The sequence below is a fragment of the Tinamus guttatus genome, unplaced genomic scaffold (genome assembly GCF_059628265.1).
Source record: "Tinamus guttatus ecotype Peru unplaced genomic scaffold, ASM5962826v1 Tinamus_guttatus_pri_ptg000385l, whole genome shotgun sequence".
NCBI classification, from domain to species: domain Eukaryota; kingdom Metazoa; phylum Chordata; class Aves; order Tinamiformes; family Tinamidae; genus Tinamus; species Tinamus guttatus.
This window is the reverse complement of record NW_028288919.1, coordinates 23830-48768: the sequence shown is the minus strand read 5'-3', so window position 1 is coordinate 48768 and position 24939 is coordinate 23830. Positions and strand designations below refer to the sequence as shown.

At 57.3% G+C, this 24939-nt stretch overlaps 3 protein-coding genes across 3 annotated transcripts in view; 2 read left to right on the top strand and 1 right to left on the bottom strand.

Annotated features, from left to right (window-relative positions):
- Positions 1-78: 78 nt before the first annotated feature.
- LOC148593533 (mannose-1-phosphate guanylyltransferase catalytic subunit beta-like) lies at positions 79-1947 on the top strand. Its single transcript, XM_088530707.1, has 7 exons — positions 79-326; positions 403-451; positions 544-845; positions 922-1000; positions 1077-1204; positions 1439-1621; positions 1765-1947. Exons 1-7 carry the CDS (start codon positions 117-119, stop codon positions 1894-1896), a joined length of 1083 nt encoding a protein of 360 aa, XP_088386833.1. The 5' UTR covers positions 79-116; the 3' UTR covers positions 1897-1947.
- Positions 1948-2468: 521 nt separating this feature from the next.
- The window catches only part of LOC148593531 (E3 ubiquitin-protein ligase RNF123-like), a 44882-nt gene continuing 22411 nt past the window's right edge, over positions 2469-24939 (bottom strand). The window contains 11 exon segments of the mRNA XM_088530706.1: positions 2469-2579; positions 2711-2796; positions 2958-3052; positions 3151-3293; positions 14258-14342; positions 14547-14622; positions 16464-16652; positions 16846-16985; positions 23189-23273; positions 23411-23498; positions 23738-23825. Coding sequence (XP_088386832.1) covers positions 2480-2579; positions 2711-2796; positions 2958-3052; positions 3151-3293; positions 14258-14342; positions 14547-14622; positions 16464-16652; positions 16846-16985; positions 23189-23273; positions 23411-23498; positions 23738-23825 — 1175 coding nt within the window. The 3' untranslated portion in view covers positions 2469-2479.
- Positions 4491-6002, top strand: LOC148593532 (amphoterin-induced protein 3-like). The gene has a single exon (XM_088530709.1). It carries the CDS (start codon positions 4491-4493, stop codon positions 6000-6002), a length of 1512 nt encoding a protein of 503 aa, XP_088386835.1.

Genomic DNA, 24939 nt, shown 5'->3' with positions numbered 1-24939 from the left:
GGGGCCATCCCCCCGGGGGCGGGGCCGCGGGGCGGGCCGTGACGCGGCGGCGGCGCGCGGTGACGCGGAGGTGGCGCGCGCCGCCCTGACGTGGCGGTGGCGGCCGCGGCGGGGCGATGCGGGCGCTCATCCTGGTGGGCGGCTACGGGACGCGGTTGCGGCCGCTCACGCTGAGCACCCCGAAGCCGCTCGTGGAGTTCTGCAACAAGGCGCTGCTGCTGCACCAGCTCGAGGCGCTGCGGCAGGCCGGTGTCAGCCATGTGGTGCTGGCCGTGAGCTACATGTCGGAGGCGCTGGAGGCCGCCATGCGCGAGCAGGAGCAGCGGGTAAGGGCGGCCCCGCGCCCGGCCCCGACCCCCGCGGCGGAGCCCCCGCCCTGACCCAGCCGCTCTGCGCCCGCAGCTCGGCATCCGCATCTCCCTGTCGCACGAGAAGGAGCCGCTGGGCACAGGTAGCGCGGGGGGCGCAGGGGGGCCGTGGGCACGCGCAGAGCCTGGGTGACGGGCACCGGGCCCCGCAGCGTCGCTCACGGGACGCTGGCAGCGGGGCCGCTGGCGCTGGCGCGTGACCTGCTGGCCGAGGACGGGGAGCCCTTCTTCGTCCTCAACAGCGATGTGATCTGCGAGTTCCCCTTCGCGGCGCTCGCCAGCTTCCACCGGCACCATGGTGGAGAGGGCTCCATCATCGTGACCCGCGTGGAGGAGCCCGCCAAGTACGGCGTGGTGGTGAGTGAGCCCGACAGCGGCCGCATCTGCCGCTTCGTGGAGAAGCCGCGCGTCTTCGTCTCCAACAAGATCAACGCCGGCCTCTACATGTTCAGCCCCGCCATCCTGCGCCGCATCCAGGTAGGGGCCGGGGGGCCAGGCTGGGCTGCGGGCCCAGAGCTGTGTTGCCGCTCAGCCCTGCGCCGTGTCCCCCCAGCTGCGACCCACCTCCATCGAGAAGGAGATCTTCCCGGCCATGGCGCAGGAGGGGCAGCTCTACGCCATGGAGCTGCAGGGTAGGATCCTGCACGACGGGGCCCGGCCTGCACTGCTGCCTCTGCTCTAGCCGTCATGGTGCCTCTGTCCCTGCAGGCTTCTGGATGGACATTGGGCAGCCCAAGGATTTCCTCACGGGCATGTGCATGTACCTGCATTCACTGCGCATCCAGCACCCTGAGCGGCTGCATTCAGGGCCTGGTATCGTAGGGAACGTGCTGGTGGTAAGTGCTGTCCTGCTGCTGGTCCCACAGCGTGTTTGGGGGGGTCCCTTCCAGTAGGGCCAGGTAGCTGCTACCATTCTCACCCTTGCACTGTGCTCTCCTGTCCCTGCGCCTGTCCCCAGGGCTTTGGCACACGCTGCTTTCGTGGGCAGCGCTTGCTGAGTGGTGCTGGGTCAGTGCAGAGCTCCCTGGCCATGAGCCCGGCCCCAGTCAGGCACCTCTTCTTCCTCCCAGGACCCCAGCGCCAAGATTGGCGCCAACTGCATCATCGGCCCCAACGTGACGATTGGGGCTGGAGTGGTGGTGGAGGATGGCGTGCGCATCAAGCGCTGCACGGTGCTAAAGGGGGCCCGGATCCGCTCCCACTCCTGGCTGGAATCCTGCATCGTGGGCTGGAGCTGTTCTGTGGGGCAGTGGGTAAGCGACGGGGCAGGGGCTGCACCGTGAGAAGGGGGCAGCGCTCAGCTCCTTCACCTCTCACTGCCCCTGCCAACGGGACTGGGCCTGTGGTGCCTGTCCCCTGTCCGCAGTGTGAGTGTGACGGGGCCTTTCCTGAGCAGGTTCGCATGGAGAACGTGACGGTCTTGGGTGAGGACGTCATCGTGAATGACGAGCTCTACCTCAACGGGGCGAACGTGCTGCCGCACAAGTCCATCGCCGAGTCTGTGCCGGAGCCGCGCATCATCATGTAGCAGCCGCCGGCTGCTGGTTCTGATGGGATTAAATATTTATATTTCCTTCTACCTCTGACCATCGTCTGAGCAGGGCTTGAGGGCCAGGGCCGTTCAGCTGCTGGGGCCCAGCTTCTCCCTCCCATGACTCAGGGCACTGTGTAAGGAAGAATAATTTAATGCTCTGTCTCATGAAGTCGGGCCCTGTCCCGGGGCGCGTTGAACACCACACAAACGTACAGCCCGTCCTGCCCCGGGCTCGGCCCACGGCTGCGCCAGCCCAGGCCCCTTGCTCGCCCGTGTGGTCCATGGTGTTGTCCCTGCTGCGGGGGGGACGATGCCCTCGCGGCTCCCTCTGCTTTGGGGGAGCGGGGAGGGATGCTGCCCCCCCAGCCTGGCTTCAGGCCTCCCCTGAGCCAGCCTCTCCCTTCCTCCCATCCCCCTGCCCAGGCTCTCCGTTTGCTCCTGGCCTTCAGCCTCGGGAGGAGGAGGAGGAGGGCATGATGAGGTATGAGGGCAGCAGGACCGGTGGCAGGAGCAGCTGGTGCAGAGCCTGGCGGGTCGCCCCGCTGAGCCAGGCGGGCCCGGGGAGTGGGGCTGGGGGCTACGAGCTGGGGGGCTTGGTGAAATCGTCCACCCCCGTGATGGTGGCCTTGCAGAAGAAGCAGTCCTTGTTGTTCATCAGGTGCTGGTTGATACAGGCTCTGGGTCAAGAGGGTGAAAAAAAACCAGCGTGAGCCCCCCGGCCCGATGCGCAGGGTGGGCTGCGCGCCAGCAGCTGCCCCGCAGCAGGGTGTGCGGCGCCCAGGTCCTCGCGCGCGGGGGCTCTACTTACTTGCAGGACTTGTGGGAGCAGGGCCGGAAGATGGCCGAGATGGGGTGTGCGTAGCAGATGGGGCACAGGTCTTCCTCGCTCGTGGGCTGCGGAGGAAGCGCCAGGTGGTCAGCAAGGGGCCAGGCCAGGCTGGGCGCCCTGGAGCTGCCCCCGCGCTCGTCCCAGCCGGGGTGGGACGCGGGGGCTGCGTGAAAGGGAGGCTGCGAGGGGGCAGGTCGGGCGCAGCGGGACCCGCTGCGGGACTCACAAGGGTGGTGGCGGCTGCCTGCTGGGACTCCTCGCTCAGGTGGCTCAACATCCTGTCCACCTTGGCCAGCTCCTCTGTGCTGATGTACTCGGTGTCTGCGGAGATGAAGCGGGGCGGGGGGGGGGTTGTGGGACGCCTGGCCAGACCGGCACCCCTGGGACCCTCTGCGGGGACGCTGCGCCTGGGCACTTACAGGTGTGCAGGGAGAAGTGACGCTTCTCGGCGGCCGGCGGGGCAGCTGCCAGGGCCGAGGGCTCTGCGTGGCCCAACAGGTACTGGATGGAGCGCAGCTGGAAGCAGGGGTCGGCCAGCAGCACGGCCGTCGCGCGCTCGGCCCTGCGGACACACACACCGTCACATAGCGGCGCCCCGGGGAGCCACGGCTGCAGCCCGCACCGGGGAGCAGCAGGTTAACAGCAGCCTCTCGCTCCACAGCAGCCGCAGCGGCCAAATGAGCCATTTGCTGCCCTAATGGAAACCAATTCCCCAGCCTGGCTTTCCGCTTCCCGCTAAGAGAGCCCGGGCTCCGGGCGATGACATTCCTCTGCGTCCTTCACTGCCCCAGCCCCGCAGGCTGCAGGCACCTCCTTCTCCGCAGACACCCGCCGGGCTCAGCCGCCTCCAGTCCCCGTGGCCTTGGCCGGGGACTCCGGGCTCGAGCCGCGACTGCCGAGGGGATCCCGGCTGGACGGAGCGGGGGTGATGGCGATGCGAGAAGCTGGCAGGCAGGAGGGGGAAGAGGCAGCAGGTCCTGCACCGTCCCTGCTCTGAGACGGGGAAGGGAAGAGATCGTAGCCCGGAGAGCGTCGGAGGCGACGAGGAGGACGATGCCAGAGGCTGATCCTGCGATTTGAGCCACCTTGGGGCATCCGCCTGTGCCCGTGACACGACCTGCGGGGCTCTGGAGGTGCTGCTGCCCGCACAGGACGGAGGCTGCGTGCAGGGCTCAGAAGAACATCCCCGCGTCGCCCCGGAGTGCAGGGCCCTCCGCCAGCACCGTGCGACTCTGCCGGCTCGCAGGGCGGGAGGGAGGGCTGCGTGCGGCCGCCCGGCCACCGCGGCCACCACTCCCCGCGCCAGGACCAATGGGATCCCGCCCGGCCCCCGCGCTGCTCCCAGCCCGCTCGTAAATAGAGGCAGGAGCGGGGCTCAGAGCCCAGCTCGCTGCAGCCACCGGGCCAGGAGGCACCGGCCACCGCATGGGGCCAAAGCAGCTCCGAGCCCCGCGGCGACAGGGCCCCTCACAGGGCTCCCGGCGGCGACAGGGTGGCTTCCGGAGACCCCTCGACGCGCCCGGGGGCAGCGGCGCCGGGCGGCAGGGAGCTGCCCACAGCGCAGGTACCCGGCAGCGCCGCGTGAGTCGCGCGCGGGCTGGGCCGGGCCCTGCTGCCCTGTGACGCGGGGCAGCTCCTGCTGCGCGCAGGAGCCTTCTCGGCTGCTCGACGGCCCCTTGCCTGGCAGCGCGGGGGGCCCTGGGGCGAGTGGAGCGCCTTTACACGACCTCTCGTCTCCAGCGAGTCCCTGCCCTGCACCATGGCCGCGTGGGCGCCGGCCGAGCGCCGCTGGCAGTGGCTGGCGAAGCTGCTGCTCCTGCTGGCGCTGTGGGTGCGTGGCCAGGTCCCCCGCACCTGCCCGGCTGTTTGCATCTGCACCTCCGACCTGCTGAGCTGCAGCCAGCGGGCGCTGCAGCAGGTCCCGCGCGCGCTGCCCCGCACCGTGAGCACGCTGGACCTCAGCCACAACGTGCTCACGCAGCTCCCCGACGGCTGGCTGGCCGCCCTGCCGCACCTCGAGGTCCTCCACATGAGCCACAACCACATCAGGGACCTCTCCGCGCAGGCCTTCCGCAATGCCTCCCACCTGCGGCACCTCGACCTATCCTCCAACCGCCTGCGCGCCATCAAGAGCCACTACTTCGCTGCGCTGCTGAGCCTGGAGGAGCTGCTGCTCTACAACAACTGGATCGCCCGGGTTGATGAAAACGCCTTTGCCAAGCTGAGCGGCTTGCGGAAAGTGTACCTGAGCTGGAATAACCTCACGCATTTCCCCTTCCGCTCCGTGCACGGCCTTGGCAACTACAGCCTGCGCACGCTGGACCTCTCCAACAACAACCTGAGCAGCATCCCCGTGGAGGAGCTTGCAGCACTGCCGGAGAACATCCGCAACGGCCTCTACCTGCACAACAACCCCGTGACATGCAGCTGTGCCCTGTACCTCATGCTGCGGCGCTGGAAGCAGCAAGGCTTCAGCTCTGTGCAGGACTTCTCCGAGGAGCACACCTGCAAGGTCTCCGACAACGTGCCCCGCTCCCTGATCAGGTTCCTCAAATACAGCCAGATGTTTGAGAACTGCTCCGCCGGCCCCGAGGACGCCTCGCACGCCCGGCCCTTCCCCGCGCTCGTGAGCCAGACCCTCCTCATCAGTTGCAATGGCAGCGTGCCGGTGGCGGCCCCCACCTACATGTGGATCACCCCATACCACGAGCCCGTCAAACACCCTGGCAACAGCAACCGCTCCTTGGAGGTCTACAACAACGGCAGCCTGAAGATCACGGCGGCCAAGCCCTGGCACTCGGGGGTTTACGTGTGCCTGGCCATCACCAGCCCCCAGAACTTCAGCAGGGTGTGCGAGGTCAACGTGAGCGTCCACTACCCCAAGCCCGACGGGGAGACCTTCAGCACCGGCCTCACGACGCTGCTGGGCTGCATCGCCAGCCTGCTGCTGGTGCTCATTTACCTGTACCTCACGCCGTGCCGCTGCCTGAAATGCGGCAGGAAGGCGGCCCCGCGGAGCCCTCCGCAGGAGTGCAGCGCCCAGTCCTCCATCCTCAGCGCCACGCCGCCAGCCACCGAGGGGCCCAGCCGCAAGGCCAGCGCCAACAAGCACGTGGTCTTCCTGGAGCCCATCAGGGAGACGCAGAACGGCAAGATCCGCCTGGCCCTCGGCGAAGACTTCCCCGACACCAAGCACCCCAAGGTGCTGCAGCTCAAGTCCGACTCGGAGTCCATCAGCTCTGTCTTCTCTGACACCCCCATAGTGGCCTAGTGGAGCTGCCATGAGAGCCGGAGCTTCCCGAGAGCCACGTCTGCCCGGGGGAGACGTGTCCTCCATGGCTGCTGAACGGAGGGTTGTTAGGCACCCCCTAAATCCTCCCTTGACTGCTGCCTGTGAGGGCAAACCTGCATCACCCGCTACTGCTTCATCCACGCGCGCTTTGGGCCCAGCGGGCACATCGGTGCCCAGCGAGAGCTCCTTGCGTAAGTCACTGGCAATGGCCTCATTAGGGCGAACGGCACCGCTAATTAACCCGGCTCTCCTGCACGGCCCCCCTCCACTCCGGCTTCATTCAGGCAGCTGAACATTAACGGGGACGCCAAGCCTGGCTGCATGGCACGTCCCCGGCTACGCGTGAGCCGGGCGCTCCCACCACGGCTCCCCTGTCGCAGCCCTGGCAGTAGCCGGGGACGAGGTGGGCGCCCTTGTGCCCCTGGGGGACAGAAGTGCCACTCGTGGAGCCCTCCCCTCAAGCCCCTTGCAAGGGGAGCCGGGTTCCACCCCCGGCGCAGCCTGCATGGCCAGCGCGTCCCTCTCCGGGCAGCGCCGTGCAGGCAAGGGGCACCTCAGCGCGAGCAGAGCCATGCAGCCAGGGCAGCGTTACCAGCGTTCGCCTCCCAGTGCTCTCCAGAAGCTGTAAATAGTGAAGACAGGAATGATTAGGTGACGTGATACAGCGCCCCAACCCGCATTGCTCAGAGCTCCCCATGCCACCAAGGACGATGAGGTCTCGGATGCAGCATCCTCCCTTCTCTGTTTCTCCTTGAGACGGACAAACGCGCTGCTCAAGCACAGCTATTTAGGCAGTAATCTAATAAGTGTATCGATAAATGTGAGTAATCTCTCCTCTCTTGGGTCATAATTCTCTAGTTACATTTGAATAAAAAGAAAAAAAAATGCCTATTTTTTTAAGCTCACGCTGGTCCGAGTGTCTCCTTGTCCTCGCAGGGAACTGGTGCAGAGCTGCCCTGGCTTCCCGGGGGAGGAGGCTGCTTCCCACCACCCCTTGTGCCGGCAGCCGGCTCGATCCGGAGGGAGCTGGGAATCTTGCTGACCCGGCTCGAGGCGGGTAGCGGTGCCCACGATGCGCACGGGCCCGCAGCCGCTCTTACTGTCAAACTGCATTAACTTCGCCTCGGTGAGGGGGTGGAGATGAGCGGAGAGAGAGCTGGTGGCCCAGGGCTCCAGTGGGGGGACGTGTCAGGTCGCTTGTCCCCAGGAGGGCAGGTCGCCCGATCGACAGCTTGGGCACCGGGGAGGGAACAGCACCCACCTCCAGAGCCCAGGAGCGAGGAGCCAGGTTTAGACCTGCAGAAAAGACACCTTGGGAGACACTGCAGTGTCTCCCGTGGCGGGGGCCCTGCTTACCTTGTGCTGGTGGCTCTGGCAGAGCCACGTTCCTGGGCCTGCCCACCGGGGAGCAGTGCTGGGGTGTCACACGCAGTGGCTGCTGCCCCAGTGACTTGCTGGCACACGCGGGTCGAATCCTCTTATGTGCCCTCCGTGTGGAGCAGGGCAGGGGCCAGCACTGGCTCCATCCAGCCTTTGGCCTCTCCCTTCCGAGGAGGGAGAGAGAGACCCTCCACCTCTGCAAGCACCGAGCACAGGGCTGCTCCATTTTCCCCCAACACCAGCCAGAGTCTCCCTCTGTGTCACCCACGGCTGCAAGGCACAGAGCAGCCCAGACACAGCCTGCACGGTGCAAACGGGCAGCAGCACCTTCCCCACAGCCCTGGCTCCAGCAGCTGTGGGCAGCAATGTCCCACCGCAGGTCCCGAGGACCGGACGGTCGTTTTGCTCTTCCTTGTCTGCCTCTGCCGCGCTTGAGCCCTGCCGCCAGGGCTAGCGACCGTCCTTCAACTCCTTCCGCACTCAAACGAGTGGCTTTTGTCCAGCAGAAGAAGTCAGCCACGCTCAAAGTCACTCTGCCCATCCATCCAAGGAGAGCAGAGCGCGCGGGAGGGCGGCGATGCCCAGGGATCCACAGCCTCTCAACGCGCCTCCCGCAGCCCCACGCGATCCGCTCGGCTGCCCCATGCCCCCCCTGAGCCGCTGCAGCAGGACGCGGAGTGACAAGAGCTGCTTGGAGTGGCTGGGAGGAGATGGCAAGGTGCCTCATGAGCAGGGAGGCACCATCGGGTGCCTGAGCGTCCTCCTTCGAGGACAGAGCTGAGGCAGCACAATCCCCTGGCTTTGCATCTAGGCAGGGATCCCACTGGAAGGACAACTTGAATTTCCTCCAGCCTCAGTTTCTAAAATGCGGCCTTTTGGACAGGAATCTTCTCAAAGTTCGTGCTTTGCTCATCAAAATCACTCCTCCATCATCTGCTGAGGAAATCACCTTTAACCCCTGCAATCCAGCACCCTGCTGACGTTCCAGCTGCATTAATCACCCCAGAGTCCTGCCATGCCTGAAAAACCATCCCAGAGATGTGCTAGGATAGGGGGTATGCAACCCTTCAGCCCAGCACGGCTGCCAGAGCCTCCAGAAACCGCCACAGAGAAAGAGATGAGAGCCCAGGGCCCAACCACCCCATGTTCCCAAACATCCCCGGTGCTTGTGGAGATGGTGCCAGGCCCCATGGGACACAGCAAAGCTCCGTCTGGCTTGAAGCAGGTACCAGTTCCTAGTGCCATGTCCCTCTCCAAAAGGAGAGACCCTGGTGGAGGCCAAGGGATGTGTGGTCTGGCCCAATGCTGCCAGCTCCTGCTGGTGGGACAAGATGCTGCTCCAGCCTCAAGCTTCTTGAAGGACTTATGATGGGAGATCATGTGGCTGTTTCTCTACTACCATCCTTGTAGGCCTCCTCGCAACTCCTCCCGCTGTCCTATGCTCAGATTAGCTCCCCAAGCCTTAGGGCACCTGCAAACTTGCACCTCCATCTGGATGAAAGCTCTGCGAAAGCCCATGCTGACCGTGGTGTAAGCGAAGCCCACGAGGTTCTGCCCCAGGACCCACCAGCCTGGACAAGGAGAGCTCTTCTAGGCTGCCTGCAAGATTGCTAGCCCAGCAGCAAGGACCTCGGCTACGCTGAGGATGGTATATCCAACATCTGTGTTAAGCACCTCTCCCAGGGGCTTCCAGCTCGTGTTTACCCGGGAAAATCCTGCTCCCACATCTCACACCTTTCTGAGCCTCAGAAAGGACCCGGAACCACTTTGCTGCTCCTGTCAGCAAGGCAGAGACCTGTCAAAGCAGTTCATTAAGCAGCTTGAAAGGCTTTATGGCAAACATCTCAGCAAGGCAAAGCTCGCAGCCACCAGCAGAGCCTCCCCGACAGGCCGGAGCTTGGAAATGTAACGAATGGTCCCCTAGGAACCTGCTGTCCTCTCTGGGCAGCCATCTGCATTATGGCCCGGCCGGCTGCCAACGCCGCTCCCTGCTCCTTGGCTCCGCAGGGTGAAGTGATGGGTCAGCACAAGGCACCCCAGGCACGCAACAGCCCACGTTGGTGGCAAGGGACCGGCACTGGGGACCGGCTGCCGCTCTGGCACCGTCTCCAGTGCTGATTGCTCTCTTCCCAACACTGTGGAGCTCAGTTAGGGCAACCTGGTCCACAGCTGTCGGATCTGCCTTTCCTCCTGCTGCTGGGGATGGATGCGCGACGCACGGGACTGGGGGGTCTTCCCTCAGGCCACCCATCATTTTACAAAATGACCAAAATGGAAAAGCCCGCATGATGCCTGCTCCTGCCACCCAGTGCGCTCCAAGGGGATGTGGGAGATCCCAGCCTTTGCTGATCCTCTTGTCCAGGGCTTCGCCTTCAGAGCTGGCAGCAGCAAGATCAGTAAGACCAGACTAACCACAAAAGCTAGGCCTGACACCTCCACTCTGCTCTACTTTACGTTCTGCAGCTCGTGAGTCCATAGTTACCACGTGCACGTAGGGGTCCATGAGCCCCAGCTTCAGGCCTTGCCCCTTTCCCCATCGCCGCTCTCAGCAGGATCATTACACAGGCTCTCATCCTGGCCAACCCTGCTCCATTAGCTCACTCCAAAGGAGGCTTAATAGAAAATGTGCTCAATTATTTAGCAGACAAACGGGGGGATGATACCAGCTGAAGGCAGCCAGGGTCTCTGGCATGGACCCAGCGATTCAGACCAACTTCTGGCTCAGGTTGCCAGCTTCGGCTCTCCCTCTCCTCCCCAGGAAAACAAGGCTCAGTCATCAGAGCCTGGCAAAACACGGAGCACGAGGGCATCCCAGCCTGCAAGTGGCACTCAGAAACCTCAAGGAAGATGCTGCCCATCAGCTGTCAGACCTGGGCAGGGGCAGCATGTCAGGGAATGCTATGGAAGCCAGAACTGTCCCATGAGTGTGTCCCAAGACATGATAGTCCCTGGCTCCCCTCTTGTTCGGGCTACCTGCTCTCTAAGGACACTCCATGCAACCAGCATCAACACAAGGTTTTCCTTCCCACTCCCATAGCTCCCAGCAAGCATTTGGGAGTTGTGTTAACCCCGGAAGGCTTTATAAAAATCTGGAAGCTTGGACAAGGATGGCACCAAAACTCTAGTCCATCATGACCAGCATCAACTTTCCTGCCAGACCTGACAAGCAAATGCGCTTCTTCTTTCCCAAAAGCACAGTCCTCTCTACCCACGGACTAACGCGACCGATGTATCGTCTGTCTCCTCACATCCCAGCGCGGGCAGTGTTCCCTCTATTTGTGCTTAATGGCTCTCTTTTGTGCCAGGAGTCCGTAACAAGAGGACTTGCTGCTTGGCTGAGTGTCCTGTGCTGGGCAAGGAACAGCAGAGGCATCTGACTGCATCCGCCAGCACTCCTGGATGAGCCTGCGCTTGGGGAGCTCCAGGCTGGCGCCGTGCACGGTCTCGGGACTCATTATCCGCAACCTTCCCCACTGGGGCATTTTGGGGACCTTTTTCTTCCACTCCTGGATGAACACCAGATCTCTGCCCAAGGCAAAGTCTGCAGCACCTTTCAGCTGAGCATGGCACAGGGCGAAGGTTGCTTCTGTGGCTTGTTATAGATATTAAACCTTCAGAGAGAATCCTATGCAAGGCCCAGAGAAGACATCCCCAAACCATGACATGAAGTCCTGTCCCAGGTCCTCATCTTCTAAGGCAGAGCCTCCCTGCAGTGAACCAGCCTGGTTAACAGCTATCATCTTAGGTAATCTCCACAAAGAAGTGTCCATAAGCTCAGGTCTGAGTTGTATAATCACCTCCTAACACTCACTAAATACCTGGAAATCCACCAGTTACTAAATGAGACTCAGAAGAAATTTCTACTTGCTTCCAACACTGCTCAGGTGCTTCCGAGGAAGGAAAAAAGCCTCAGAATCATTTGCCCATCCTGTTATCCTGCCTGCTACACCGAGAGAAAAGAAGGAGCACCAAGAAGGAATGGTTAATGTAAATGGGGTTTATACAAAATGAGTCTCATCTGGAGAGGCTGGTTATGTGTCAGATCCTTTACATCTGTTCAGTTATTTCCCTCAGCTACAAGACCTATGGCAACCATCTCCGGTGAGAGGCTACTGACCGGAGGAGGCTTCTAGTCCTCCTTTTCCATTCCATGGACCATCCTCTTATTTGTGTGTTTGGAGATGTACATTCCTGATGCTGCTGTCCAGCTTTTATTGACTTACACCATCTCCCCAGTTTCAGGGCGACTGTGGGGTAGAGACTGCAGCAATGTTTCTACGGGTTTCTGCTTATCTTAGCTGCTCTTCCCCAAATAGCTTCCAGCCCTACAGCATCCGACGGAGACTGGTGCAACTGGGCATACACACAGGCTCAAAACAGGTCCAAATCCTTGAAGGACACAAAGGCAGTAGAAAAGTCTCTGCTTTGTATCTGTGTGCTTTGCTTGCCCCCATCCTGTTCTTACTTGCTCTTTTGGACTGCAGTGGCACTAAGAACCACCCCATAGGCAGAGTACGACGCTCACACTCAGCTCCCGAGCCAACGCACCCGCATTGAGAGTCCTGTAAGGGCAGACAGTGATTCAGTTTTCCCCTCAATGTGAGTTACTCGGTCTGTGGTTAAGCTGCTCTCTCGCTGCCCATCCCCTCCGCTCCGGTAGGGATGGAGGATCTCCAAGCCACTCAGCCTCAGTATTTTTACATCTTGATTGAGCTAAATAACGCCGCGGCAATGTTTGCCTGCCTCTCTCAAAACAGCAACGTATCAAACCTCAGATTTAGTGCAAAGCTTTGCAAAATCACGTAGAAGTACTTTCTTTTATAGAGACTTTTCCCTGTGCTTTCTCCTGTTTCACCTTGTGTTTCTCCCACTCAGCTCTGTCCTCTGTAAGGAGATGATGCTTTTCTCACATCAATTTCCCACTTCTAATTTAGTGCCCCTTTCCAGCACCCAAGGAGGTGGCTACAGAGCCCCTGACTCCTAGGCAGAGACTTGCCACTACCCAGCTACATGCTGTGACCACCTCAGGTTTGCAATCTACAGCCAGATGATGCCTGACCTGCAGAAGATGACGTTAGCTCAAGGGGCACAGGACTACTTGGCTACTTACAGCCCCTTTGACACTGCCCAGGTTTTGCTCACCCAAAGCCCAGTTGGCTTTTCAGGCAAGAGAGACGCAACCTGGAGGCCTTGTCTTTCCAGAAGTCCCAGCAGGCTGGGAGTGATGAGATCTTCATCACACCACCAGCTTCCCGGGGCTTTTTGGAGTTTGCTGAAGTAACTTTTGCCCTTTCTACACAGCAGAGTTCTGGGGGAGAGCAAAATCCCCCCATGTTTGCAACCCAGAAAGGCCACTGAGCAGTGACCTTGTGCTAAGCACTTGGCACTGTCACACTTGGGGCTGTGTGACTGGTGCAGCAGCCACGGGAGGCAGGATATAATTAGATTTATTTGTGTACATCTTTTGAGTCCTTGAGAGAAGAGGCTGAAACACTGGCTGCAGGGCTAAGCCGCTCGGCCAGATGGGGCTCTGTTCTCTGCAAACCCAGAGACTATCATGTTCTCCAGATGCAAAAACAAGCAGGACGTGCAGCGCACACAGAAGAACCCCATCTCCTACAGCACCCTTGGGGCACAGTGGCAGGACACTGGGAGACAGCAAGGGCAGGGTGGTAGAGGGTACCAAAGCCCAAGCCTAATTTCAGGACTCAGGCCAAGGCGGCAGACACACATAAAGCATCAACAGACCTCCAGTCTGAGCCAGGGCTCCACTATTGCCATTTTCAGCAAAGACCCTTGTAGACTGACCTGTTCCCCATGATGTGAACCTCGGCATCCACAATAACCACGGGCAGGTGACAGGCTGGACAACTAGATTTGTGCCTGCGGCTTCCAAATGTGTGGCCATCATCTGAGATCACGCTCCTTTGCTCTCATCTGCCTTGGGATCTCCAGGGGACTGATGTGCCTCATGCTCCCTAGCCTCCTTGGAGGTACCCAACCATTGAAGGCGGAAAGGTCAGCCCCCTGAAAGGGGAGCTGAAGGGGGAGAGGAGCCACACAATTATGCTTTTCCCTGGGGCACTCAGTGTTCGTGAAGAAGTTGTCCAGAGAACACCACTTTATCTGTCAGAAAACACTGCACTTTGGGCGGACGGGAACCCTGGAGGTCTCCAGTCCAACCTCCCATTCAGAGTGAGATAACCCACTAGATCAAGACCTAAATGATAAATTAGTTCAGCTTTGGCTTTGTGCCAAATCACTCCCCCAGGAGTGTGCCAGGGAGTAACTGGTAGCCATAAAGACAGGACGACTTGGTCCACTGAAAAATCAACATCACATCAGTGTCCAGAGAGGATTCATCTCATTCCTCTGTCACTGGTTTGGAAGCTGGAGAGCTCCACTCACATTTTGATGCTTCCTCAAGAAGCATCTACACTGGAAGAGCTTATAATGAACTCCCACAACAAGTCCCGTGTCCCGTAGCATTTCACTTCCATCTCTGTGTCAGCACAACTCCTTCACATGCAGCATTCATAGCCTTCAGCAGTAGCTTGCCCTTACATACAGTGCCAGACCCCATTCTAGGGACGAAGCTGCATATTTGCTGTCAGTTCAGCCCCTCAGAGCAACCTCTCCTGAGTACAAGAGCTTTCTTGCACCATGAACAGGAATACTGGGATGCAAGTGCTGCAAGGAAACGCAGCTCTTTGGCTTCTGCCTGCTCACTGCACCACATTGCCTCTTCTCACTTCACTCTTCACAAACTCACGCTGCTCCCACAGCGTCTCCCGTGGCACTGCCTGCTGCAGCCACCCAAAGCAATGGTGTTTTGGCAGACAAAAGTCACTCACCCTTGAGCATCAGTGTCCACAAGCAGCCGGACCAGTATCCCTGTCACAGCCACAAGGATCGGGTAATGATCCACGCTCTCCAGCCCTATGGAGGCAAAAGAGAGAGAGAGAGTCACTCCTACAAGCAGAGGTTTCCTGATCAGGGATCTTGCCAGGTTAATGGCAAGCCTGAGGGCTGCTCACATTCATCTCTCTGATGAATTTGGAGACAAGCAATGCTTCCCAAGAGCATTCCTCCAGGACATTTTCAATGGGAAGAGAGGGACAGAGACTGTGTGCGTGGACTCACCGGGCAGACGGAGGTTGACCACTCTGTCAAACAAGTTCCTTTCTGCTGTCACACGGTTCAACACCTGGTTCAAGAGCTGTGTGGGAAAAAGCAGATGGAGTTTGCATTTTCTGGACAGGCCTTCTTGTGTGTGGCACCCAAAAAACATGCTTTGGAGCAGCTTGTCAGGCTGAGAGCCTGCGTGCTGCTAAGTGGGTTCCCCCTCCATTGGTGGAAAAAGCACGTTAGCAAGAGAATTAATAGAGGACATTAGTAATTAACACATTTGCCCCTTTTTACACCTCCTAAATCTCTACCCTGAAATGAACAGCTCTGCAACACGCTCCTTTCAGAACTACAACAGCTGAAGCATCAGCTAACGCTGGTGGTCATGGCCTGTCGCAGACCCCGGAGAAGCTGCCACGCGCCAGGCAGGACCCTGGCAAGGGCATGTGCTGCCACGAGGAAGGGGAAAGGCTGAAGCAAGGCGCTGGGCAGGGCTCACCTCCGCGTGTCCGCACGGGCTTGCAGCACGCTCCCAGCTTGGCCGAAGTCCAGAGGCAAGTGGCGCTGTGCCACAGTGGTTTTACTGGAGCCAAATCTCCTGAGCGAGGGTCAAGTTGAGATCAAGATGATCTCAGACTGAATCCAAGCATCTTTCACTTAGGAATCCCACCTACATCTACCTTTGGAGGATGAAGTTCTTGGCAAGCAGAAGTTACAGCCCCTAGGACGTGCCACAGTTCGGGACGTGAACACGAGCTGGGCAGAAGCAGCGCCAGTGGGGAGAGGGGCAGGCAAGGGTCCTGCCTCACCTGGAGCTGGCAGCAGGACAGACCTGCCAGTCCTGAAGTGTGGGACAAGTGCACAGAGAGCTGCTCTGCTCGACGGAGCATCACCACAGACACAGATTTCTGCCCATGAGCAGCACTGGAGGAATCAGCAGTATTAATAAGCCAGCAGTAGCTCCTGTCTAAACCCCCAGTGGGGCACGTAGGGCCATTCCGTGCTTGACACCAGCACTGTGAGCTGTGTGCAGTCTCTCAGACACAGCAGCCTTCTCTTGTCACCCTTGTGCATTGATAGCAAACTCTACACAGCCCACTCTTCACGGGCATGTGCAGCACTGGGGCACAGCTTTGCAGGGACACCAGGAGGTGTGGAGGATGCTGTGGCACCCTGCTGGCTCTCCCTCAGCCTCCTCAGACCACGGGCTAAAGATGCTCAGAGCAGTCCTGCTCTCTGCATCCAGGCTATGGCCTGAAATATGGATCAATCCAAACCTTTCAGTGAAGTATGTATGCCATGTCCCCACTAGACTGGCTCACATGAGGGCAACACGACCCCAGGACTTTCTAGGGTGCATTTTGAGATGGGAAATTTAATTCACTGCATCCGAAAGGTTGTGATGGGGTTGTACTGATCACTCTGGCAGCACAGTGGAGAACTTTGGTACTGCACTGCAGCACTGAAGGACCAAGACTCCAGCCCAAACACTGGGGCAAATGCCATGTGAAGCCAGCTGTATCTTCTGTAGCTCTTTGCAGAGACAACAAACCTTCTCTCCAGATTTCAGGCCACTGCTTGTCACAGAAGCATTTAGCATTTCCAGGGCAGAAATAACTGGCCAGAGCTAGTCTGTAGGCAGATTTATGGGGCCCATCTTCCTCCTTCTTGGGTGAGGATCAAATCAGCTGTGGCCAGATTATTTGCAAAAGAGGAGACACTAACACATGGTGATTTTAGGGAGCACCATGTGTTCTGCAGTGGTTGGATTTGCCCAAACAGCTTTTGTCACTGAAAGCATTTACAGCAGAAGCCCCCTGTTTACAAACTTAAACCAGCGAGTGTATCTGGACAGAAGGACCACCTACGCTCTGTCAGAGGATACTTTTTCCCACCGCTTTGCCCACAATACTCCTCAACAGAGCACAATACCTGGGCAAGCCTCCGGAGCAGCAGTTCTGATGATGGGCGATTCCAGTCGAGAAAGATCTCGGGTGCCAGCGTGACGGTCATTTCCAGCACCCTAAGCAAGCTCACCGACAGGTCGAAGCACGTGGCGCACACCTTCAGCTGGCGGCTGTCCACAAAGTTCCTTTCCAAGCGCTCCGCTGCCTGCTGGATCTACCAAGCAAGAGAGTGCGTGGCTCAACGCGGCGCCGCTTCCCAATGGGGTGACCCCCAGCTCAGCTGGGCTCCCACCTGCGCGAGGGACCCACAGTAGTCCCAACCCCAAGGCACGTGGGCTGGGTGTCGCTCTGGGCAGCGCGCGGACACCCACGAGAGGCAGCCGCGTTGCCACAGGCGGCACGCTCACCTCCTGAATCATGCCGATGAACTCGGAGAAAGCCCAGTTCAGCTGGTTGAGGACGCTGTTGAGGAAGCTGGGAGCCAAGTCGCGGTCGCCGCGGAGCAGGTCGGCCATGTGCCTCTGCAGCAAGGTGGAGGGACACGGCTCTGAAACCAGACAGCGGCAGCTTCAGAAGCCTGGCCCAGCGTGGCCAGGGGGTGCGGGACAGGCCAGGGGTTGGTCCTGAGCTGGCTAAACGTTGGCTTCTGTCTCAGTGTAACTTGCTGCGTTACAGTAAGCGGAGATGGCAGGGCACGAGGAGGAGGGCTATTCTGGGCAGGCTCTTGCCTGCCGTGTCCCCGAGGGCTCTTTTGCCACACTGGCCTGGACTTGTGCGGGCAGTGCCCGGCGCCGGCCACGCTCTCCTCACGCGTGGGCAGCCACCCTGCGGCTCCGCTCAGCAGCAATCGCTTCCGATTGCAGTGCAGCAGCAGCTGCCCACAGCCAACACGTCCAGCCCTGGGCCTCACGTAGCCACGCCAGGCCTGCCCGTGTCCAAGGAGGAAAGCGCCCAGCACATCCCATTCCTGAGATGCTTCCGCCTGGAGCTGGGGCTGAGCTTTGCTCCCGGCTGGATTGGACAAGCAGAGCTGCCCACGCTCCCTGGCCAGGCTCTGCCCACGCGAGGACAAGTCCCTGCTCTGTGGGGACCCTCTGTGTCCCTATTGAGGGGGTCTGTTCTCAGGAGCCAGAGCTGGAGCAGGGCAGCTGGGGAGCGGCACAGCCAGGGCCGTGTGGGACACGGGCAGTCGGAAACGGGCCAGGACTGCGCGAATGTGACGGATGCATCTCCCTCCATCAGCTAGAAGTTCACAAAGGCATTTGACACGACATGGGCAAGGTAGCAGAGTGCGGACTGTGGGCTAAAACTCAGGACTCTCAGAATATAGAGGGGAAAAAAACCAACTGTTTTTCTTTCTCCTAGGAGCAAGGAGTAAGTGAGAGCAGGGGGAAACTCGGAGAGCTCTGGCACTGCAGCGCCTGGAAGAACAAGCTGTGCATTATCACCCCACGCAGCCAGCACCCTGGCTTTGATCCTGGGCAAAAACACATCCCAGGGAGGGAATCTCGGAGGTCCCACTCCCACCCCCAAGTACTTTCCCAGCTCTTGGTTGCACGCAGTTCAGGGCCTGTGCCAGCCAGATGTAGTTTTTATGTATTTACTGATCCTCAGTGGATTGCTTGCCCAGTATCCCCTTGAAACTGCAGGCTTTTAGCACTGAGAGCATGCTGGAGTAAAGTTTCACAGCTTAGCTGGGCACAGCAGGAAAAATCCTGCCCTTGCTCTGATCTCAGCTTGGCTCCTACTCATTTTATTTGATATTATTCTTTGCAGCTCCCTCCTCCTGCTCAGCGAGAGACAGAGAGCTGCTATTCTCTGATGGCTTCCTCTAAGCCAGCTGAGATTTCACCGACCCTTCTGATAGTCCTGGGGCACTCACTCTGAAAAGGAACAGCTCCAGACTACACCGTTTGTCACCGCTGCATCTTGGTCACCCTCCCCACCCCTCCGAGCCTTGCCAGGTCTCCTAACAGAAGCACGCACAGCCATCAGACCCCTCACACAGCAGATTTGCACAAAGACAAAATCTGCTTTCATTAATTCTCTTCTCTCTCCCTTCCCTGATAATTCCTGCCACTTAAGTTGTTCCTTTGACTATGCATTAGGTTGATCTTTTCAAAAAGATTGCAATAGGAGTAAAGCTCAAGGGTACTCTTTGGTAAGAAATATAGTTCAAGATCCTACAGAGCTTTCTGGCTTTGGGTTGAAAGTGGAAAAGCCCAAAAGCCAGTAATGGAGTATTGCCTTCCATGCCAGCAATGGATGACGATGCAGAGCACCCAAACAGCAAATTGGTGGATGACACAAAAGGAAGAGGTGTCTGAAGCGCTAGACTAGAACTGTACTCTAGGAGGGCCATGTGAAACTTGAGGATCCACATTTTCTCTCCCAGTCATTCAGTCCTTTGGCAACTTTCTTGTGTTGTTGTTGTTTATAGTCTCTCCTCAACTTGTAATTTTTTTTTATTAGAACGGCTAACATCTTAGCTCCCTTCCAGCCTTTTGGAACTAAAACAGCTCTAGGTGATATCACCGTTGAGCTCCGTGGGTTGTTCTGCTGGTTTCTTGCTAAAGCCTCTGTTAAGAACATTTCAAGCTGAGACACATCTTAAAATGAATCACGCAGCCAGTCTCACCCCTCTGAAGGCAGCTCTGGCTTTCCAAGGGCTGCTGTTTTGCTTGTAATAACCTGCTTTAGCTGTTTAGCCAAAGGCTGTTTCCTCATGGTTCCAATAAGTGTCATGAATTTGCTCCAAGCCCCCAATGCCAGGTCATTAACCGCTTTCCCTGCTGCCAGCAAAGACTGTGCCAGGTTAGAAAAGCATTAAAAAGTGGTGCCTTTTATCACACTCCTCTATGGCTAAGCAGTCTTCTTTTTGTTTTCAAGCTAACAGCAATAAAAAGGGGGCTCCCTTGGCTTTTGTTGCTCCCAGGACAATACCGATTCCAAAGATGCTGCAATCACTGCTACTCTTTGAAAGCAACATTAGGAATCAGCCCTGGGCATTGCCCAAGGCCCGAGCAAGGGAGGGTCTTCACTTGTGCAAGTTCTCACATCAGGTTCTCCACGGGGCAAATCATTGGTGGTAGCTAGAAACCCAGCCCGGGCATTAGAGCCTGGTACTCTGATTATCTCCACCTGCAAGAAGTCCATCTTTACTGAGACGCTTCCTTTCACCTCCCTCCCAGAGCTCTGTGCTGCACATCCCAGTTGCCATTACCCCCCTGGGTAATGACACAACCCTTCTGCGTGCCAATTTAGGCAGGAATGTTTTGATCAGGAGCCTGTGGATACTTGTTGATGTGGTTATTTTCTTCATCTTGCCAATAAAACATCATTAGCGTTTCTAAAACGTGCAACTCCTTAATACAAAAGCCACTCAATCTTGCTTTAGCCTTCATTATGGCAGATAAAGATCAGGCAATGGAACAGAAATCAGCGGTTTTCCATGGCCAGAAATTATGACCTCAATACATTTAATGTGGGCAACAGAGCATGGCCCCAAGCAGTTACAGATAGATCCGACGTTTCCACAGGACTAATTTCCCCACAGAAGTAAGAGCAGAATAAGAGTTGGGGAAAAAAAAGAGAAGATACTCAGTAGGGGAAAAGCTGAATAGAAGCACAGAGCTCTTTACAAAGTGTGTTAGGTAGTCAGAGACACCCAATGCCACAGTGAAGCATAGTGAGAAAGGCAATGCAAACATAATCAAACATGTTAGCAGGCTACGAAAAGGAGGAGGAGTAGGAAGAGAAGGGAGGTAGAAGGAGAAGACTTAAGAGAAACATCCACAACTAACCTGGTGACATACAAAGTTTCTTTGACTACATGAAGAAATTCTAACAGGATTATCAAAGACCTCAGTAATGGGAGAAAGTCTAACAGCAACAGATAGGTAGTAGTAAAAAAATAACAAAGCAAAGCGGAAGCATTCATTAATTATTCTTGCTAATACTTGTAAAGAAGCAGGATTATGTACTTTCAGCAGGGGAAGAGAATTCTGTACTCTGTAGCTTGCTAGTGACCATGAAGGATCTATACCAAGGCCATTTGTGAGACACTTGGGCTGCTGACCAATGCACATACATATGGGGGCTCCTGACTTAGCAGGACGTTCAGTCGAGCTGTGAGTACAGAGGAGAAAAGCCTAAAATGGACTGGCTTCAGAAGTAAAGCAGTTCCACCCAAAATCAACCCCAGTGTTGATTTGAGCAGATCCCAACGTAGATTTGAACAGCTGCTGCTCGGTGTCTGCAGCTATCAGACTGATCAGGGAGAAAAGTAAGTGTAAGCAGAGGGATTCAGGTCACCTGGAGAGTTGACCTCATTCGAAGAGCTCATGCAGACAACCAAAGGGAACTTTGAAGGTTGAAGGAGAAGGAAAACAAGCTGCATCCAGGGAATGGGATGCACAGGGCAGCAGGCTGCCCTAGTGCACAAGGGACCTGCACACAGCTCCAAAGCAAATCACTGCAGGCTAATGCAAGTTTTGGCTCAGTGACTGGTGTATTAGGGAGGTGATCTACCCAGCATGACACTGCCAACTCTGGGGCTGTTAAAAAACAAGAAGAGTAAGGACAGGGACAAAAAATGTTAGCTCGTACCAAGGGTAATTTAGCAGGGAAAGGCAGAAGCAGCAGCAATGGATGACAACAGCAGTAGTTGAGGAAAGAAGTCATAGATTTATTTCTGAAGGTAAGGAACCACCAGAACAAATCACCACAAGTTGATTCTTTTGGTGTTGTTGGACAAAGAATGAATTTCTTCCTGAAAAACCTCCCTAGCTGGACAATTTACTGGACTCAGGGTGGGGTAGTGAGGCCTACAGTGTGCAGCAGCTCAACTCAGGGATCTCACAGTCCTACCGCCTACCTCTTGCTGCTCGATGGAGGCGTGGGGAGAAGGTCTAAGGTAGAACAGCCCCGGGGTGCAAATGGAAGCCACCCTGCATCTTGGTAAGAGAAATGGTCAAGGCACTGGGCCACTGCTGTTGCACTCTGCGTGTATTTTAACAGGACCCGTTCTTGCCTACAAGCCACAAAAAGCAGCAGCCACACTAAAGCAAAATGAGTCCCTCGTGTGATCAGAACTCTCTCCTCTTCTGAACAGAGCCACCGTCAGCTCCCAAGAGCCAAACTCGACACAGAACCCTATCCTCACAAGAGCTGATCGGTGACCTTGGCTAAGCAACAGCTCGGGGGGCAGTAACACACACAGCCCTCTTGATCTCTATCTCCGGGCTGGCCCAAGCAGCCATCCTTTTGTAGGGATCTCCCGGAGCAGTGAGAACAGGCCAAGCACAGCTCAGGAGAGCAGCGAGTCTGCGCTCCGCAGGACTCCCGGGCATTGCAAGGCGGAGCACCCAACCTTTCCCACCTGCGTGGCCTTTCCCAAACTTTCTCCAGCCCACGGAGCGAGGTTGCGGTACCAGCCCCAGACTGCATGGAGCCACCCGGAGAGGGATGGAGAGGAACCTCAAAAGCTGAGAAACCTCCTTCGTGTCCCAGAGCCCTCTATGGTCACCCCACGGGACTGGCGGCAGGAGTGTGAAGCGACAGCCACGAGGTCCTTGCCACGCACGTACCGGAGCTTCCGCATCGTCCTACAAAGACGAGAGGAACCAACAGCTGGCACAGCCTGCAGGAAAGCTCTGACCCAGGAGGTAACACTCATAAAACAGGAGTGAGAGCGGGTTTGTGACTCAGCCTTGCATGGTGCCACATAGGCAACAGGCTCCCTGGCATCTCCCAAGGATGTAACTAAGAAATGAGATCGTCGTGCGACTCCCCTGCTCCCCACCCAAACAAGGGTCTCTCAAGACACAACAAGGGAGGGAGGGAGCTCTCTAAAGCTACATCACCAGACAAGAGAGGGTCACACAACAAACTTACTCTGGAAACTAGCAAGAGAGAGATCTCCTGGGCACCCAGGGGGAGGAGAGAAAAAGAGAAGAGTGCCATTAAAACAGAGATAAGGCATCTTTCCCTGCAGGAAGGGGCTTAGGAAACATCTCCACAGGTCCTCTGCCCATGCCAGATTGCAACATCCTGTACCCCTGGTCCTCACACTGATCTCCAGGAGCAGTGCCCACTAAATAAGGTCTAACCCAAAATCATTTCCCCCTTCCGCTGGAATGTCTCCAACCAGGTCAACGCATCGCAAGAGGGAAGTTGGAGACCTGCTCTTGTGTTTGAGAGATGGACTTTCCTCTCGCTACCTCTTTCTTGGCTGCAGTAGAGCCGAGGAAGCCCTCATTTGGCAACGGCGCTGACAGCAGAACTGCCATGCCAAAGGCTCTGCAGGCTCTGAGACAAGTGCACAACTTAAACATGCCCTGCTCACAAACCTGGCCAGTGCCCTGCCTCACTCCCTCTCACATGGTATCTTGGCACCCTTGCCAACTCTCCCCGTATCAGCTTGTCATGGTAGAAATCAGAAAGCCTTCAGTCATGTCGGGATTTTGGGGTAAATCTTTGGTAAAGATGCAGCCCTGGGTGCTTCACCTCTCCCCTGAAGGGCAGAACCCCTCCTAGCATTAGCTCTAATCCAGCTCTAATCCTGCTTGCCAGAGAGTTCACCAGCCCAAATAGTGGGATTGGAGAAGTCCGGGAAAGGAAGAATCAGGCCTGGAAATTTGGGGTGGGTTCCCACCTACTTCAGCAGCCACCTCACAACCCGAGAGACGCCTACAGGGGAAGAGACCGGTCCTCCCTCACCACCCTTCAAACCTGAGGTGGGCCACTCACTCTGCAGGCTAGGGAGGCTGGCATCCTCAGGCTTGGTTTTCAGCAGGTGTGGGAGCCGTGTGTATCTGTACCCGAAGCCACAGCCCTGAAAAGAGAGATGAGGAGGGACCTCAGAGGATGGAAAACAGCACAGGGCTTTGCTACTACTGGAAAGTGAAACACTCCATGTCCCACCCTGCATATAGGGTGGCAGTGAGAGGAGCAGGGATGTATGTTCCTTACCCGCCACAGCCTCACGAGGATCCAGTTGGTCTGCGCCCAAGGCCGCTGCTCGTAGGGAGCCAGGAGGTTCCTCATCATGGAGATTCGCCTGCCAGACAGAAGATGCAGGTCAGACATAAAGAGGCCAGAGGATTAAACAGCATGCACAGAAGGACCCATGGAGCCAAATCACGGCACAACTGCTGGCACGGGGATGAACGGAGGTTCCCCAAGTACCCTGCTGCAGCTCCCCTGGGCTTCTTGGTAGCTTGCCTGCTCCCCCAGCCAGCCTTGCCCACCACCCCAGCCCTGCCGCAGCCCCCGAGGGTGAGACAGGGCAGTACTTACTGCTCCTCTGGGATCCTCTCAACAGCTCGCAGGGAGTGGGGGTAGCACACATAGCTGGCCAGCGCCTGCATCAGGGAGTCTCGGATGTCTATGGAGAAAGGAGAAGGGGCTAGGCTAGGCAACCAAGGAGATGCTACATGCCTAGGAGCACCCCAGCACCAGAGGTTGGGAGAGACTGGCCTCAGGGAGAAAGATGACCCTTATTTACAGTCAACCCTCTCTGGACTTGTTCTGCAGAAGACACCAAATTGTTGGGACTAGATGATGCACTTGAGGGACAGGCCAGAGGGACCTATACAGGTTGGAGAAACGGGCCCTCAGGAACCTCATGAAAGACCAGAGCAAAGGCTGGGTCCTGTGTCTGGGAAGTGGGAACTCCCTGTGATAAAAGTTGGGCCCAATTGGCTGGGGAGCAGCTCTGCTGCAAATGACCTGAGACTTGAGGTAGACAGCAAGCTGATCACGAGCCACCTGGCAGCAAAGGTGGCCAGTGGCATCCTGGCCTGCATGAGGAGGAGTGTGGCCGTAGATCTAGGGAAGTAATTATTCCTCTCTACTCAGCACTCATTAGACCACATGCACACACTGTGTTCCCTTGTGAGGAAAGGCAGAAACTAGAGCGAGTTCAGCAGAGGGCTGCCTAGATGGTCAGAGGCTGGAGCACTTGCTCTGCAAGGAGAAGCAAAAGGAGCAGAGCTTGTTTAGCCTGGAGAATAGACATCTTTGGGGGAACAGAAATCTTTCAGTCAGACTCTTTACAGTGGTACATGGCAAGTGGACAAGACACAACAGGCACAAATTGAAACAAAGAGAGGTTCACACTGGGTTTATGGAAAACCTTTTCCTTCATGAGATCAGTCCAGCATTGAAACAGGTTTTCCTTGAAGGCTGTGCAGTCTCCATCCTTGGAGATTTTCAAGAACAGACTGGATAAAGCACTAAGCAACTAGTCCGTCCCCATAGTTCCCCTGGTTTGAGCAGAGACCTCCTAAGGTCCCTTCCAGCCTGTATCGTTCTTTGATTCCTGCCTGACTTATGCTTTGAGTTACCTGCACCTTTTGTGCTGCAAGAAATCCCAGTCATGAGCTGGGAGAGTCTGAAGGAGCAGGTTTCTCAAGGGTGACTGAAAGCAGCTCTGGGTTTTGTGGTGGGAATGCATGCCTGGAGTCTTAGCTTGACCCCCTCAGAAAGACTGTGTGTGC

Coding starts and splice junctions, on each gene's coding strand:
- LOC148593533 (XM_088530707.1), top strand. CDS start 117: ATGCGGGCGCTCATCCTGGTGGGCGGCTACGGGACGCGGTTGCGGCCG. Junction 452..543: donor GAAGGAGCCGCTGGGCACAG/GTAGCGCGGGGG, acceptor GGACGCTGGCAG/CGGGGCCGCTGGCGCTGGCG. Junction 846..921: donor CCATCCTGCGCCGCATCCAG/GTAGGGGCCGGG, acceptor GTGTCCCCCCAG/CTGCGACCCACCTCCATCGA.
- LOC148593532 (XM_088530709.1), top strand. CDS start 4,491: ATGGCCGCGTGGGCGCCGGCCGAGCGCCGCTGGCAGTGGCTGGCGAAG.